Below are 18,909 nucleotides of genomic sequence, written 5' to 3' on the forward strand. Positions count from 1 at the left end.
GTGGCTCCCACTTGACGTTGTTCTTCCCCACAGAGAACTCAGTCCGCTGTGGCCAGTCCCGCCTGTGGTAGTGCGCCTTGGTGTCCCTGCTGTCCCAAAGGCAAAGATAGCAGGGAAACTTGGTAAAACCGCCTTGGAGACCCATCAGGAATGCCACCATTTTGAAGTCTCCTATGACCTTGATGCCATCTCAGAAAAATGCAGATATGTATCCACTTAGGCAGCTGGAACTAAACTGAACTGGTGGGCTTAAGGCCCCTGTATTTATACTACTATTTATATTACTGGAAAGTTCTAGAAAGTTCTAGAAGTTACTCCAAGTTTACTCAGCACTGAATCTATCTGGAATGTTCTGGAAAATAGGTAAATTTCAAAATATCACTGTCCTGGTCACAAAAGCAAAGTTTGTGGGGAATAATAGCCATTTTCTATACTTTTGAGGCATAAGCAATTAGGAAATAACACTTACTACCCAGGAACCAAAAAAAAAAAAAAAAAATTGTTACACGGTGTAATCTAGACTGCTTTTCGTTTAAAAAAATGTGAATTAATGTTAATTAAAGAAAGACAAGTGTATTGTAACTGTCCTAGTAGCAGAAAATGTTCTGACAGATTATATTAATGGTATGCAATTAAACCAATTCTTAAACTGCAGTCTAACCAGCTCTGTCCAAGATAAACCGTGATTCCCATAGATTAAAAATGCTTAACGATGCTGATAAGAGGTTAAAACCCCCGACACACAACTTTGTGTCCATGCCACCTAGGAAACCCCTCCTGTTTGTGCTGAATGTATGTGACTCACATGTGCTTTCTTATCGGGCGGGCCTGCTTGATCTACGAAGTGTGCTCGATTAGTTAATCCTGTTTTAGTTCCTCATTGGCGCTGCCGAGTGGTCTGATCAACATTGGGCGGAGAGGATTGTAGAACTGCACAGCAGCACGGGTTTACTGAGTAAGAAAAAAGGAAAACAAAACGAAAAGAGCGCGACTGATTCAGGTATAATAATGCATTAACCTTTATCGCTATTTATTTACATATAGGCGGGGAAGGCTATCTTTTCCAGCGACAATTTCTCTCAAACAGGGCACGGGGACTTATTCAGGAAGTGGCGCCGGTGGAAGCAATAGTGTGTCGGATTCATTCGGGATCTTTCGATCCTGGTTTATGTATGAATATGGCGAATCGATAACGAAAAAATAAATAAAAAGACGCTGGGCCCTGTATATTTATATAGTTATATTTTCTAGTGCGTACATATAACAGTCGTTATGTTCATGGCCCTTTGGTTTTTCCGAGTCATGAAAGCACCACAATTGAATTAGTCATAAATAATGATTTTGACAGCCCAGCTGCGAGTGGGGGCCCATCATAGTCATTTGGTTTAACACGCTTTGAGAAAATAAATCTAGGGCTTTAAGTACCATTTACAGTAGCGTTTATTTTGAAATAAAACAGCACGTGAAAGGAATGCAAACGACACTGCAGTAATGGTGGCGGTGTTTATTGGCACTGTGACTGTGTATCTTGTATGTCAGTAAATTTAATTTAAAACATAGTATTTCCCAGTAATTAGCACAAGGTGTCGAACTTTACCGAGCTGTCTGTTGTAAGACTAGTATATTTGTGTAAATCAAGTTGCTGTTTAGTCTGCAGTACTACACCAAAAACGCTTTTGCATGAACCGCAGCCAGTCAAGAGACTAGGCTATATACTTTAGCTTAGCAGATGCCCTTGAAGGTACGAGTTTTGGGACTGTTTCTAATCGATTTCCACATCTGTATAACTTGGCAAAGCGTTGCCTAACACTTCCAACCGAATTCAGTGGATGCAGATCGTGCGGTCTCAATGTTTGGGCAAGTCTTCACACCACAGAGACTGCTTGCCTTGAACAAATGACAGCACTCTGTTTTAGTAAGGAAGCAAGTACCACTATTTATAAACTTTTATAGTGCTCTGAAATATTATCTACTACTACAGGTTTATTTAATGTTTAAACAGGTCTGCAAAATCCTAATTTTATTCCATAACCTATCAGGGAACAATATGTAAATTCTCAGCGATTTAAATGAAAGTTAAAAACACAAATAATTAAAGTAGTTCCAGTACTTAAGGAAAATAGTGTTACAAGCTGGGTGACTCTACAGATAACTTCATGTAGTACCTCCTGCACTTCATGTAGAAACCACTACCTGGTTTCTTTGTGATCCTAGATGTGCTTATGTTATGTTCCTACTATATTATGTAACAGCACACATTGATAGGCATGCCATATTTGATCCAAATGCTTTTGAAACTATAGCTGAATGACGTGGGCTATCTAATGTTATAACCTACAGTATTTAGGCCTACATACATATATGTTAAAAGTTTTACATGGGCCTGCACATTGAAACAATGGATTTTTTTTACATTATAGGCCTGCTTTAAGTAAAATTGAGACTGATTTGCTTGCTATATTTATATGCATGGTTTATCTGTACACATGCACTAACGTGCTGTGGCATTCATCAAACTAGATATTCTTTACATGCTTTTTTTCTTGTTTTCCAGACTAAACATATTATAATACACAAGATAGAATGGCTTCCATCCCTAAATACTATGAGGGGAAGAATGTCCTCATCACGGGCGGCACAGGTTTCATGGGCAAAGTGCTGCTGGAGAAACTACTCCGATCCTGCCCCAAAGTCAAGGCAGTGTATGTGCTGGTTAGACAAAAAGCAGGACAGGCCCCCGAGGCACGCATAGAGGAAATGGTGATCTGTAAGGTAGGTGCAAAAAAAAAAAGGAAAATGGCATTCTTTAGAACAGGGGTCTCCAACCCTGGTCCTAGAGAGCTACTGGGTCTTCTGGTCTTTGTTTCAACCAAGCTCTCAGTTACTTAATTGCACCAATTATTGGCTTCATTAGTCCAGATTAACAGGTGTTCCAGATCTTTAGCCATTGATGATAACGACACCTATACAACCTGAGGATTTGGGGCTCTTCAGGACCAGGGTTGGAGACCCCTGAACTAGACTCTCTTTCTTGTCTTGTGACAGTGGGCTATGTTCATGAATGTTTCAGTAAGTAGCAGGGTCCTGAAAACCATAGGATTGACAAGCAGATATGTAAAGGCAATCTACAGTATATTAATCACAAATGCTAAAGAATTGTGCGATTGCTTTAACAGTACAAAACCATACGGCAGCATTGCTATTTCTATTCCTCTTTATTGACAAACATCCCAAAAAGTTTTTTTTTTTTTTTTTGTGGTAGTTTTGTTTATTTTTGTTTATAATTTGAACCTCAAAACCCATTAAATGCACATTTTTGCCAATTGGAAATATGAGATAGCAAGGCAAGTCTGGGTTGCTTACATTAGGCTTCACAAATTTAGGGTAAGTCAACTAATTGATGCCAATATACTGTATACTAGACTAGGACCATTTCAGTTTTCAATATCTATTGTACAGTGAGGATTGAAGGAATACTTTTAAATATACTAGTAGTTTGTAAACCTTAAAATGTCCTTTACATGCTATGAGGTGCCTTCGGTGCTGCATTTTAAGTTATCAGTGATACAACAGGTGGGGCTTGAATACATTAGCTCTAAAAGCCTTTGAAGTCCCAAATGGTTGTTAAGAAACAGGTTTGATTAAACACAGTGCACTCGGCTCTAAACACAAACACTTGCTGGTTGGTTATCTGATTTTCACAATACTGATACAATAACACATGTAATTAAAATATATACTTGGGACAAAATGGATTTTAAAGTACTGGTTCACATTCCTTTAGAGAGAAAGAAAATACAATTAAACAATTAAAATGTATATTTTTATTGGACAGTCAGAATGTAAAAAACAAAACACACACATTGTTACCTTTTAGTTCAAACAGTAAACAGAAAACTGATCTTATTATTTTGGTTTCTACAACACTAGCGCTGTATCTTAGAAATGAATGTTGATTCAATTTGTTAATACTGGCCTAAAAATAAACAAACCGCAAACAAAAATAATAACTGTCTCAAATTCCCATTCTAGTTATTGTAAAATCATTGACGAATTCTGCTTATTTTAACAAAGGCTAAAAAAACTTAGGTTTTTAATTAGATTTTTTACGGTAAAGAAACTCCTTCATATATTGTTAATATATTCATATATTGTTTTTCTGTATCATGTTGGAATGTAAATATTTTTATTAAATTTTTCCGTCTTGTTCGCCAGTTACTCAAACACTATCGGCATTAGATCAGTTACATTGTCTGTTAGACTGAGCTGTTCGGTTTAGTTTTTATGAGTTCTGATTTTAGGTTGTTCCTTTACTTCAAACAAGAAGACTGTACACGAAGCAATGCTTTTTCTCTAAGTAACTCTTTCCCAGAATTTTCCATTAATATGTAATGCTTGCATGCATTTAGGCCAATTATTCAGTTGTGATGTGACTTGCTAAGGGTCTAGCACAAGTGTGGATGCTTTGAGCTGGATTAATTAAAACGTTTTTGAGTACGGTTCTTATGATCAGTTATGTAGTGTGGACAGGGCCATAAAATATGGAGGCATTGGTATGCTTGTTATTTAAAAATGTATACGTCTAATGTATTAAATGGGGGATCACAAACTCACAGAAGCACAAGGCCTCAACAACTTCCCTGTGTGTTGCATGCTTCATAGTACTTACCTTATATACAGCAGCAGTCCTCTAGAATAGTGTGTGCTTTATGAGGGCAATATTTCTTTTCAGCTGTTTGACAGATTGAGAGAGGAGCAGCCTGACTTTAAAGAGAAGATCATAGCTGTAAGCAGTGATCTGACGCAGCTCGAACTTGACCTGAGCAAAGAAGACCAAGAGAAGCTTGCTGACTGCATTCAGATAGTCTTCCACTGTGCAGCCACTGTCCGATTCAATGAATCACTGAAGTGAGTAATTGCAATCAGTTTCTGCTCTGATAATACAGTACTTCACTGGGTGCAACAAGACTATCCTGTGCTACACCCTATAAAGCCTCTGCTTACTTTACATGTACAGTATATCACTTGTAATGTCATCTCTGAAAAGCTGATACATTTAGTGTGTGTGTGTGTATATATATATATATATATATATATATATATACACAATTGTTTTTAAAAAACAGAATTTCTGCACTTGGTGAGTAAGGTGGAATATGGTTATTTAATAATACATGAGCTTATATGTATATTATTTTATTTCATTTAAATGCCTTTGATTTATAACCCAGTAACCGTGTTTTTATTTTCCTTCTGCAGGGATGCAGTGCAGCTGAATGTCCTGGCTACACAGAAACTCCTGGCCCTGGCTCACAGAATGAAACATCTTGAGATTTTCCTTCATGTTTCAACCGCTTACGCAAACTGCAACCGCAAGCTTATTGAAGAAGTTGTTTACCCTCCTCCTGTGGATCACAAGAAACTGATTGACGCTTTGGAGTAAGTTATATCAGCCAGACTCATTTTCTTTCTTTCAAGGGTTTTATGAAGAAATGTCACTGTGCCCTGTTCCTGCAGGTTGGGGTTGAGAATCAGCTGGCCTTAATTCACCTGTTTGCACTTCAGTGACCCCATACTGGTCAGGCAACCAATAAAGGTGGAGATTCAGTAACTTGTTAACATCTGTTGCTTAAAAAGTGCACAATGAGGCAATTGTCTCAAAGTAAAAATAGAAATACTATACAATGGGAAGCATAGTTCTATCCCTGTTTACGGTTTTTAATTATCATAATAATAAAAAAAAAAACCATCATCATCATAGTATGTGTGGTGTGCTTTCGTCTGGTGGTTTTTTAAAGTCTTTTTGAATAATGGTTCAATTTCAGGCTAGTTCGTTTAGGTAAAAAAAAAAAAACTTGTGTTCTTACCACTTTGGACCCTAGGATGGAGAAAGTATACCCAGTTTCTCCACAGACAGTATAAGTACTGTGTGTCGGTACACACTGCAACAAAAGCCTGGAATCTGTACTAATATTGAAAAGTTTGCTGCTTTTGTTTGAGAGTCACTGATTCTTCCAATTGCCTCAGAATGAGCTCTTCAGCTGTTTGTGTTTACAGTTAAAACTGTACAGTGTGTAATTAACAATATTTTCAATAGTTGTTACATGTTTTTTTGTCATATTTTGCCTTGAGGATCAGCATCACATGGTTATCATTCAGTAAGTTATTGTTTTGTTTTTGTGACCAGATATTTTTTTTAATTTTTTTTTACTGTATGTTAAAATGCATTTTTTGCCCTTAACATTGATTTGGAGATTGGATTTTAGTTTGGTTGATCATAAATTCAGTTTGATCCTTCAGCGTACCAATACAGTGCTCCCTTGTGATTTCATGATTCAATGGTTAATAAATGTGGTTAATTGTGCTAATGTACTTTAGTTTGTAACGACTCTTCAGTATTTCACTACCTCCCAAATGTTTTGATGTGTCTGTCAGATTGTGAAATAGAGGGAGCACCGTATCTTTTAATATAAAATAAAGAACAAGGACAATATATCAAAGTTGTTACATGTCTGCTCAAAAAAAGAAAAAACTTTGGTACATTGTTAGATAGATATACAGCTATGTCCAAATGTTTTACATGACCCTACAGAATTAACTCATTTCGAACTAAACCTGCTGAATAATATTACGTTAACATATTCAATTACATACCGCTTTGTAGTTTTCCATATATTTAATGAAAAGCTGACATAAATTTAAAATGGTGACGTTTCGAAATCTCACCTGAAATACTGTCTAGTGTTTTATTTTTTTTTTTTTTTTTTTTTATTGTCTCAATGCAAAACTTTTGGCCATAGCTGGAGTATAGTAATCTCATTAATTTTCAATGTTGGTCTTAAAATGCATTTACTGTATGTAGACTTTAGTTTAAAACATGCAAGTTTAAAAGCTTTATACCTAATAAAGTTCATTCTAGTTTTGAATCTATAGAAGTAGTATCCTGATTTGAATAGTGATTGTTTAGTAAACTAGGTCTAGAGATGTAGTTGCACAGTATATAAACAAAAAGTAAATAAATAAAACTGACCTCTCTGATCAGTTGTTAGTGAGAAGCTGTTTGTCCTGGTAAATCATTTTAAGCTGTGTATTTGAATGCGTGTTAGTTATTTAAAGTATGGCCATTATAATGATGAATCAAGCAATACAAGAATCACTTAATAATATTTACTGTTACTTTGGAACCATACAGTATGAAGTGCTTCCATGATCGAGACAGGCATCTTCTTTATACACTATGCTGGTTTTTAAAAGATTTATTGACCGAAGTTAAAACGGTGGGCAAGAGGCCAGTCTAGGTTTTGCTTGGTGTCTCGTTGTGGTTTCAAAACAAACAGGACCTGTTTCAGTGATGATGAAACTGGACCAGCATTTATTTTTCAACAGGCAGCAATAGCGTAGATCTTAGAAAGTTCAGTTTGGAGAAGTAGTTGATATTACCTAATCCTGCAAATACCACCTAAAAAGCATGTGTGGGGTAATGTATCATATGTTTATTAACATACTGCCACACACACACCTAGAAATATAAATTCAATACCCATATATAAAGAAGGGATATTAGAGTTGCTGGTTTAGCATAGTAAACCTGATACTGTTGCAGTTTTTTTTTTTTTTTTTTTTTTAGACAAAGCTTATAGATGAACAACATTGGGCTTCTATATTTTAAAATCTAACATGAGCTAATCTGTGCAATTGAATAGGATTTATTAGGTTGTATTCTGGACATTGCACAGATTTTGGTCATGGTCCACAATTTATACAATACAGGGCTTTCCCAGTGCAGGTGAAGGTAGTCGTCCCCCCCCCCCCCCCCCCCCCCCCAAAGCCCCTCTTTCACACTGGCACTCCTACCTGGGTCCTGGCAACCCGGGTCATGATCCCGCGTAGTGTGAAACAGCGTTGTAATTGAGACACAGCATGAGCCTGATTGCAGCAGGGTTGTAGAAACATTTGCTCCAGTCAACATTTGGGCCAACGGTTCAATCCAGAGACACTTGGATAGACAGTCAGTAACAAGCTGCTTCCTGGGCATTGATATGCGCATTGTGTACTTGCGTCTGTCACCCAGGTCAACCCTGCTTTATCAAAAGCAGTGTGAAATCATGTACCCGACCCACATGACACAAGGTTCTGACCTGGGTAGAGAATGCCAGTGTGAAAGGGGCTTTAGTGATGATCAAATATTTATCAAAAACGATGCTATTATGGTACCGATCAAATATATTACATTTGTATTTACTGTTTTCAACAGGTGGATGGATGATAAATTGATAAACGAAATCACACCAAAGCTAATTGGTGAAAGGCCCAACACCTACACATATACGAAAGCTCTGGCAGAGCATGTTGTGCAGCAGGAATGTGGGAACCTCAACGTGGTAATCATCAGACCTTCTATTGTCGGAGCTAGCTGGAAAGAGCCATTTCCTGTGAGTAAACCTGAAACTAGCAGCACATTATCTTTTTTTGCCATATAAAAGTGATGTGCTGAACAAAGTGCAACATGCATTTGAAAATGAAGGAAGTTAGCATTTTATAGATCTTTTCCCTTTGGTTTAGTGTCTCACAACTGTAATATATTATGTAACTAGTGTACAAAACTGGGCCCTATTCACAAAGCATTCATTCTAACTACTGTTCCACTGTTGATACAATATAATGCTAGTATTTTAAGTATGCCTTTTTCCGTGCTATAATTTAACTTTTTAATCTTTTCCATAGCTTCGGCTTACTGGGCTGTCGGTGCTGACTGTGTAAAGCTTAATAATCATGACCCCAGGCACTGCCACCCCCCCCCCCCCCCCCCCCCCCTCTTTGTGTTCTTGTACTGGAAGAGGGCAGGAATATTTACATTATTGGAGAGTGCTTTTAGCAACTATTCGATTTATTAGTATCATGAATAAAAAAAAACAAAAAAAAACAACAACATTTCTGGGAATTATGGAATGTCAAAAAGTGGCTGGCTTTGCAAAAGCAAATAGCCTGCTTTCTGCAGAAGTAGTGCAATTAATTTTCTGGACATCCAGGTGGTTAGCAGATAGTGCAAGTAGAGCCCTGGTGAACCCTTGAGTGACATGTGTTTGTTTTTTCTCCCATCCTAATAGGGCTGGATTGATAATTTTAATGGGCCCAGTGGAATCTTTATTGCTGTAAGTACATATTTAATCTTGGTGATTTGGAATGAGAGTGCACATCTTAGGTAACATTGAATTAGACACTTGATTTAAAGTAAGCATTTTGAGTAGGCGATTGGACATGAAGCAGCTTCTTTAGGGCACTAGTCCTATTCTTTTTGTTACGAAAGGTTGTTGTCTTCTTTTCAGGCTGGAAAGGGAATCCTGCGCACCATGAGGGCTTCCAATAATGCAGTTGCAGATCTTGTTCCTGTAGATGTAGTTGTCAACCATACACTGGCTGCGGCTTGGTATTCGGGAGTTCACAGGTACACTAGGTAACAAGGCTTTTAAGCTTTGATTTAGGTTGAGGTCACTACAGTTATTTCATACATCAATATCGGATCTGAATCTGTACGTGTGCATAAAGTAGGTCAAGTTGCATTTAGCATTAGGGATGAACATAGAGCTTAGTGCTGTCCATAATTCTTGTGTCTCAACAAGTTATATTGAGTATGAAATGACAAATTCAAAGTAATAATCAACAAGATAAATGAAGTATTTTACAGACTTTGATTTTCTTGCAGGCCAAGAAATGTGTTGGTGTACAACTGCACAACAGGCGGAGTTAACCCTTTTCACTGGGGTGAAGTTGGTACGGAAAACATTTTTACTATCTATTTACACTATATTCTAGGAAACAAACGATGTGGGTCAGCTGAACATGCATGAAAGCAAATGTTTGTTTTAGATTACGTTAATCTTATTGTAATGAACTGAAACAGTGGTTACTGTTTTTATTGAAGGAAAAAAAAAGATAAGCCACTGCTAATTGACTTAAAAAAATGTGCTATAAAATTCTCTCACCTCTTATTAGCTTTATTATCATTATTGCTGCTCCCGCTTTTATTGTTGGAAATCGTATGCTAATTCAGGATATGAAAATATTTCAAATGGAAGGGCTAGAACATGTATTTAAGTGACTATTAGGTTTGTAAAATAATTAAGGTAGCCAGTTACCAATCCTACCCATACTACCATTTAAAAAGTGTTAAATTTCAAAGGTGGCCAACAACAAACAAGCAACCTGACCCTGTCAGAGAATTAAGTGTGGTTGTATATTTGTTACTTTTATTTATGCACTGTAAACCTGATCTGTAAATGCAAATTTCTGGCAGCTCTAGACAGCTTCCCATAGAGAGAACTTTTTTAAAGGTTGTCTGTGGTTTTGCATTTCGGATTAGTAGTTTCCCTTTGTGCTTCCTGATTATCGTGGAAGTTGAGAGCTACACTGTATAGTTAACAGACTGCGTTATGTGTATTAAGTATTGTAAGAAGAATGCTAGTGCAAGTGTTCTGCCATTATGGGGGGAGAAAGTAAGCCATGGTAATACCTTTTTACAACAGGTTCTGGCACACTGGAACTTGTGAAGTCAAATGAAAAACACTTGTTTTTATAAAGGTTTCTAATTTTGTGTCTTCTATATGTGCTACATGGCACTATAACGGGCATATGTGGATCATTGGTATATTCTAATAACAAACAGCAACATAGGACTGGATTAAATCCCTGTTATAGCTTCACTGTATTCATCTATTGCAAATGGCTGATATGTGCTGCTTTGGTTATAAAACTGCTTTTCTGCTGCTTTTGCTATAATTGATTAAATTCAGGTCCTGGTGCAGTTGAAGATATGCAATATTTTCCTGATAGGAAGTAGGAGATACTCTTCCATATTTCACAACACTTTTCTCTCTAGAGTACCATGTAATATCCACTTTCAAGAGGAACCCTCTCGAGCAGGCCTTCAGACGGCCCAATGTTAATCTCACCTCCAATCACCTAATCTATCAGTACTGGATTGCTGTAAGCCATAAGGCACCAGCATTCTTATATGATCTCTACCTCAGGATAACTGGAAGAACACCAAGGTAACCGTGGCTTGCTTAGCCCTCTGTTGTATTATTATGAGCTCAAACAATGATCATCCTGCTCAGCCAAATAATAATGTTGTGGTAGTGAATATATAGGATACATGCAAGGATGACTTGTTTTGAGGGCAGGATGCATAGTTCTCAAACATTGGCATGAATGTCTCTTGGTTTTGCAAGAACACACAGAAATAATGACCTTTTGAGATTTCAGTGTATATATATTTCTAATCTTTTAATAAAAATGTTATGACAGGGGGGGAATCATCACAAAAATAAAAGTATGCTTATTACAATATCCAGGGTTAATTTCTGTGGGTTTATCTGCAAGAGGCATTGAATGTGCTTTTTTGCGCATTTGAGTCCAGAGGTTAAGATTATGCATCCTTGCATTGTGTTAGTTTCTCTATTTAAAATGGCTATGATATTATTTCCTCTACAGAAAATTGTATAAATGTGTCCTTCAAGATGAACCCCTTAGAACAGGCAATCAGGCGCCCCAATATTACACTCCGTTCCAACTCTTTTACGATTCAGTACTGGACAACAGTCTGTCATACAGTGCCAGCTCTGCTGTATGATGGGTGTCTCAGATTGACGGGTCAGAAACCCCGGTAAGGTGTACAGTGCTGAAATCCACCGGTTCTGGTAATGTTGTTGTGGTGGTGGAGGAGGCAAGCAACGAGTCCATAGACTTCATGGCATTGGTAATGCTGTATTAACCCTGCATTGTGCACTGAAGCATGAGTATTTATTTATTATTATTATTTTTTTATAGTGCTTTTAGCTTGCTTACAAATAAACAGCATGTTGCATAAATACGCTTTGCTGATGCAGTATTGTACCAATGCATTTATTAAAAAAAAAAAAAATACTGCCACAGATTACAAAACATAAAACCATAGTCACATTGTAGCGCATTGAGCGTGAAGATAATTTAACTTAAAAATAATAAATGAGGGTCTCATAATTTTCATGTTTTATTAATATAGAGTATCATTTACAGAGTATTTTTTTTAGGGTTTCAGTTGAACGTAATGAAAAGGAATTCTTTAGTTACCCATGCCATCAAGTCTGTGACAAAACACATTTTACTAACTACACTATGTAACACAATTTTTGTTCCTGGGTAGTAAGTGTTATTTCCTAATTGCTTATGCCTCAAAAGTATAGAAAATGGCTATTATTGCCCACAAACTTTGCTTTTGTGACCAGGACAGTGATATTTTGAAATTTACCTATTTCCAATGAGAAAATGGGCGAATTTGTGTCTTTTCGTTCACATAAAGTTAGAAAAAAACAACATATGAATCCAAATTAACATGTATTTATGCTAAAGTAATACAAAAATGACTACAAAAGATTTAGAAGTGAGTAGTTTTTCGAGATTTACGATTATACTGTAAATCACTTTCACGAATCAGCCCCCAAATGTCCCATCTCCCATCATGTTCTCGTTATACTGTCCTTGGTAGCGGCGTTCAAAGTCCAGTATATCCTGGTGGAAGCGCTCGCCTTGCTCCTCCGAGTACGCTCCCATGTTCTCCTTGAATTTATCAAGATGAGCATCAAGGATATGTACTTTGAGGGACATCCTACAGCCCATTGTGCCGTAGTTCTTCACCAGAGTCTCAACCAGCTCCACATAGTTTTCGGCCTTGTGATTGCCCAGGAAGCCCCGAACCACTGCGACAAAGCTGTTCCAAGCCGCTTTCTCCTTACTAGTGAGCTTCTTGGGGAATTGAGTGCACTCCAGGATCTTCTTTATCTGTGGTCCGATGAAGACACCGGCTTTGACCTTTGCCTCAGACAGCTTAGGGAAGAAGTCTTGAAGGTACTTGAAGGCTGCCGACTCCTTATCTAGAGCTCTGACAAATTGTTTCATAAGGCCCAATTTGATGTGCAGTGGTGGCATCAGCACCTTCCGGGGGTCCACCAGTGGCTCCCACTTGACGTTGTTCCTCCCCACAGAGAACTCGGTCCGCTGTGGCCAGTCCCTCCTGTGGTAGTGTGCCTTGGTGTCCCTGCTGTCCCAAAGGCAAAGATAGCAGGGAAACTTGGTAAAACCGCCTTGGAGACCCATCAGGAATGCCACCATTTTGAAGTCTCCTATGACCTTGATGCCATCTCAGAAAAATGCAGATATGTATCCACTTAGGCAGCTGGAACTAAACTGAACTGGTGGGCTTAAGGCCCCTGTATTTATACTACTATTTATATTAATGGAAAGTTCTAGAAGTTACTCCAAGTTTACTCAGCACTGAATCTATCTGGAATGTTCTGGAAAATGGGTACATTTCAAAATATCACTGTCCTGGTCACAAAAGCAAAGTTTGTGGGGAATAATAGCCATTTTCTATACTTTTGAGGCATAAGCAATTAGGAAATAACACTTACTACCCAGGAACCAAAAAAAAAAAAAATTGTTACACAGTGCAACGAGCCAAACTGTTCTTTTTATTTGGCTCTTTGTTCAGAACAATACCCTTAGTGCAAGATCAGGTCAATCATTTCAGGCATTTTCGAGGCCTACATATTTAACAAGATCCACCTAGTATTTGCTCCTGTGCAAAGTTTCCTTTTTTTTTACCTAAAAATTATATATAAAAATTTTACAAAACTTCCAATGTTAAAAATGGTGGTTTCCTCCTAGTTCTTTAACATAACCAGTTAATTTTTCCTTTGTGCAAACTGCACTGGACTAAATATTTAGTGGCTACCCCATTATGATCTACATTGCAGTCTCGAGCTTTGACATATTTGTCCCGGCTGTAAATAGATCAAAAACTTTCTGGTTGTGCTCTTTTGTAATAAATGTGTGGTACTCTCCCAAAAAAATCTGAAAGCATCCATTTCTTTTTAATCAGTCTATGGAGGTGTTTTTTAATTTATTATTATTTTTTTTCTGCTAATGTTGCACCCAGAATGAACAGAGGGCTTGGAGGGAAGATTAACTTTTAAAATGCCTAATTGTAAAAATAAATGATTAATGAATTTATAAATACATAAATGAATGAATAAAAACCTCCAGTTGGAAGATAAGCATCAAACTGTTAATTTTCCTACCAAGTGCAAAATTACCTTTCTATTCCCATTTGGTATATATGATATAAGTATAGTACCACTATCTTTTAAAGATCTGAATGGGAAAGAAATGTCTGAAAGTTGATTACATTCTTGTTAATTCAGATTCAAAGCCATTACATAATCGATTTCACCAAACCAGTCCAGCAGTATCAAGATACACTGCAATATTAGTGCCATTGGAGAAAATTTCATTTTGGAACATTTATATTAATGAACCTCTTTCTTAATCTTTAGAGATGCAAAGAAATATGAATTAGCTGTTGCAGGATGCTTGTCGGATATCTACAAAAGATTTACTGCAATGTATATATGCTGGATTGGTCCTCCTGAGTACTAGCTGCATCACTTTTCTTGCTAGTTTGTTTACACCTGTTGCCTCTTGTGCTGTGTAGAATGATGAAAACAATCACTCGACTCCACAAAGCCCTGATGCTGCTGGAGTATTTCACCAGCCACTCCTGGGTTTGGAGCACAGATAACACAACCATGCTGATGAGCCAGTTAAGCCCAGAGGACAAGAAGGTAAGCAGCCATTCTCTGACACCAGCTTACTGCTTTCATGAACAGTGACCAACCTACACACATTCTGTTATTTCTCATACCTGTTAAACCAAGCATTTCAGAACCATTTTGTAAAACATTCCTACAATCTGTTTTATGCTGTAATGTAATTCCTGGCTGTTACGTTCCTCCGTATAACTTGTAAAGCCTGTTTTTTGGTTGTTTACTCTCCTGAAAGAATTTCAGCTGCAAGCACACAACCTCCTCCCTCTTCCTGCCAAACTGTGGGTGTGAATCTTGTGACTCTTATGGGAAGGTGTAGCTGTGGAGCTAACAGCAATTTGTGGGGTTTATTACAGTAAAAGATTGTTGAAAAAATAAAAAAGCCTGAATCTTTTTTCAATATAAGGTTACAAATAACTTGAGGTACATGACTAACTACGCCCATAGTGTGTAGTGTACAAAATACTGTTATTTTTCTTGTAGGTGTTTAATTTTGATGTTAGACAGTTGCACTGGGCTGAGTACATGGAGAACTACTGCATGGGAACCAAGAAGTATGTGCTAAATGAGGAACTATCTGGGCTGCCAGCTGCAAGGAAACATCTGAACAAGTAAGGTTTCATTTCAGCTGTGGGAATTCCATTGATTGGGAGCTCTCTCCTGAATAGCTAGTGCTGTTAGCTGAGAAGAGCATTCTGGGAAAATGCTATTATGCAGAATGAATCTAGAAATGCAGGCTTTTTTAATAGGGCTTCCAATTTTCAGGTTTAACATTTTTAAATGTAGGGTTTCACTTGGTAGTGTCTGAAGTAGGAAGTCATTGACCTGACCGACCCATTCAGAAACCATTCTAAACCAGGTGAATTTTCTTAATTGGTGATCAAGATCCTGCTTGGTAATTAATAAATGGAAATATAATTACAATATGGATGTTAGTTGTTGAGTGTAAAGCAGAACCACAAGATTTAATCTAATTTGCTGTGGTAGAATTCAACATTGCCACTGCCATATCAAATGAAAGACTAATTTGCTGTGTGTGTAATGTCATTTCCCCCCTTATCTTTCAGATTGAGAAACATCCGCTATGCTTTCAATACTATATTGGTGGTCATGATTTGGCGTGTCTTCATTGCACGGTCACAGATGGCAAGAAACATCTGGTATTTCGTGGTCAGTCTGTGCTACAAGTTCTTGTCCTACTTCAGAGCATCCAGCACCATGAGGTACTAAGAAGAGTCAAGGGGTACGAGACCCCAGACAGCTATGCATTTGATGGAATGCTTTACCAACCCTGGACAGCGTTGTCAGTATTTTGCTCTTCATACTGACATGTCAAATTAGTTCTGTTCACTGCGTGTTCTATATTTGTATGTAGCTTATTCAACTCACCTTTCAACATATATATATATATATATAAATAAAAAATAGAACTACAAGGCATTAAGCAACTTTTAATGTTAAATGAGTAAACTTGCTTACCTAATTGCACCTAAAGGTGCAGTAAACTATGCTGATTTATGAAGGCATGTAATGAAACACAGGGCTGCTGTTTTTCAGGGTGGTGGTGGTTGCTCTACCCCGCTTTTTTTTTTGCATGGGGCAAGAGTTGCTGGTAGCAATAATATTAAGAGTTACAATGTATTGTGTGCCTGTGTAAGCACAAGACAGCTTGGATCAGAAACGCCACTTATATTAGCATGTGGTATTGTAGTTTCCTGTCACTTTAACTTTTTATTGTCTATCATTTCCCACATTTCATTTCAGTGCCTTTCATTACATATTGTGTTTTCATTCTTTTTTCATTTTTCCGCATTCCTGTACTACAATGCTAGTTCAAGCTTTTTCTCAAAGTTTGACCAGCAGGCCAAAGGGTTTTGTGCTAGAAGAAAATTATATAATGTATATTTCTACCTACTACGGTGTCCAGTCTTGTTTGAATGTCGTGCAGCCTTTAGATTGCTTTAGGTGCTCCCTGTAATCAAACATTGACACTAAACAGTAGGCGTGATAAGATCAGATTTCATTTCCTGTTTTTCACACCACCGTTCTAGATCCAGTAACCCCATCACCCAAATTGTGTATAATCCAGGATGCGGTTTTCTGTATTTTATGTTAAACCTCACCAAACCTATCTCAGACTGTGGACTTAGGAAGGCCTGTCCGTTCAATTGATGCATTAACAAACTTGTTGGAAAGTGTCAGTATTTGTTTGAGAGAAAAAGAAGCAAATGTTATAATAGTGTTCCCTATTTGAATAAAGTAATTTCATTTTCTGGTTGCCCTGGTAATATTATAATATTACAGGATCTGTTTTCAAATCTAATTATTCTAATCTGTAATTTTACAAGGAGGAAAATGTTACTAAATGATAACATGTTTAATACTTAGTTGTGTGGTTATATTTGGGAGCAAAGTGCTATGAGAATGGAGTCTAAATGTGTAAAACCATACCTAATATTTAGATATTATCTTTACTTGTCTAATTCTTTCTGTGATACAATGCTGTCCTAAGAGGACCTAGCTCTGAAGTTGTTTGTCTTTCTGACGTTTGTGAGAATGTTAAACTTTGTCATATTCTGAATTTCAATATTGGGCTTGTGTCCATCATTTTAACCTGTACTTATGATATATAGCAAAAGGAAATTCTTCCTTTTTTAATCAGTTGTAGAAACATATGTTGGAATGTATAGTTTGGTCATCTTTGGAGAGAAAGACATTTGACAGGTGTTAGGAATTTGAATTGTGCCTGAATTTTCAGACGATGTGTTGAAACAATATGTGAAAAGAGAAATCTGAGGACTGTGTTTTCTAATCTGTTTCTGTAAAACACTATTTAGGTAGTCAATTTATAAAAAATAAAATAAGATTAGAAGGTTTGTTTGAAAGCAACGGTTAGAATAAACCATTTTATTTTTGTGCTTAGAAAATATAATGCAATGTATTTATTTACTAAAAAAAAAACAACAAAAAAAAACAGCCACAGTTTAAAATGTGGATAATGTCAGTCCCCATTTTAAGGCAAGCTAAATTGTCAAGAGGTTTCAGATATACTGAGATCTAAATCTGACTGATTTAATTTAAGTATATGCTAACGTGATGTCATTTAGATGCAAGGGGGAAAAAAAGTTTATCCAGTTTATTTCTTTCACAAAGCTTTCATTAGCCATTTAAAGCTGCAAGGGTGATGTGTGACCTTCACTATATCTGACACATTGCATGTCTGTAATTGTATAACCTGTTTCACCACCTTGAACTAAATGGAGTGTTTCAGAATACGTTAAACAATTAGATATACTGGTTTTTGTGTCCAATGGAAGTTAAGATACCTGAATGCATGAAGATACCTTGAAATATAGCTGAGCTATTTCTGAATAACAATATGGCTTTTATGAACTTACATTGTACCTAATATACAAACCAGTGCATAGGTTGAGGACCACAACTGGTAAAGAATGTGAGAGACCTTTGTAAGCACATTTACTTTAGTCTTGAGCTTGTATTTTCTTTTCGTCTAGTTTCCTAATTGTTCAAAAGCTAATTTCGAGGACCTTTAACCCCCTTCAGATATTTAAATATATTAACTTGCTTCTACTGCAGACAAATAAATGCACTTGCATTGGTTGAACTTGCATGTTTTTCAGTGGACAATTAGAGGCAAATTAATTGTGTTATTCAAGCAATCCCAAGTTGTAACACTGAAATGTAGACACACCAATCAATTTGGTAACTCAACCTGTGGAATACAGTAATATGGTTGTGTTCAAAGCAGAGGGCATTACACTTGTATTGTATTTAACTGCAGACTATACGATATTTTTCTTCTGTGGTGCTTTTTTCTTTTTTTTGTCATCCTGTTCACTGTTAAATCTTCTATTTTTGTTCTTGTTCCAGTAACATGGCTCGCCTGCTTGATTTCTGTAGTGCCCAGGAATTCTAATTGATGTACTGTATCTCTTCTGTACTATTTGTCATGTTACACCTAACTACACTTTTAACTGTAATTTGTCATCTTTGGGAAATTAACTCTTTAAGGACCAAGTGTTTTTGAAGAGACTTCACCCCTAAAATGTATATCTTATTGTCTCAACGCGATTACAATCCCCAAAAATACTCTTCCTGTGTATGTATACAAGATAGCTGTCCTTAGAGTACAGGAGAAAAAAAATAAATAAACTTTGCAAGTCTTGTCAATGGAAACTTTATGGGTGCCTTTGTTTGTAAACCAAAAAAAATATATAATAAAATGTCTATATTACTGACTCCTCTAGTT

General features: G+C 36.9%; 1 protein-coding gene across 4 annotated transcripts; it reads left to right on the forward strand.

Moving 5' to 3' along the window:
• Positions 1 to 750: 750 nt before the first annotated feature.
• Positions 751 to 18,898, forward strand: LOC117432098 (fatty acyl-CoA reductase 1). Of its 4 annotated transcripts, none has more exons than XM_059002632.1 (12): positions 751 to 1,000; positions 2,555 to 2,772; positions 4,733 to 4,908; positions 5,260 to 5,439; positions 8,255 to 8,432; positions 9,108 to 9,152; positions 9,327 to 9,454; positions 9,704 to 9,771; positions 11,491 to 11,662; positions 14,528 to 14,657; positions 15,123 to 15,250; positions 15,707 to 18,898. In XM_059002632.1, exons 2-12 carry the CDS (start codon positions 2,584 to 2,586, stop codon positions 15,867 to 15,869), a joined length of 1,557 nt encoding a protein of 518 aa, XP_058858615.1. In that variant the 5' UTR covers positions 751 to 1,000; positions 2,555 to 2,583; the 3' UTR covers positions 15,870 to 18,898. The 4 variants fall into 4 exon arrangements, with proteins under 4 accessions (XP_058858615.1, XP_058858616.1, XP_058858614.1 ...); XM_059002633.1 differs by having other exon boundaries at positions 9,327 to 9,445; XM_059002631.1 differs by lacking the exon at positions 11,491 to 11,662 and adding an exon at positions 10,877 to 11,048 and having other exon boundaries at positions 753 to 1,000.
• The last annotated feature ends 11 nt before the right edge of the window (positions 18,899 to 18,909 follow it).

This window comes from Acipenser ruthenus, chromosome 27 (genome assembly GCF_902713425.1).
Source record: "Acipenser ruthenus chromosome 27, fAciRut3.2 maternal haplotype, whole genome shotgun sequence".
In the NCBI taxonomy this organism is placed as follows: domain Eukaryota; kingdom Metazoa; phylum Chordata; class Actinopteri; order Acipenseriformes; family Acipenseridae; genus Acipenser; species Acipenser ruthenus.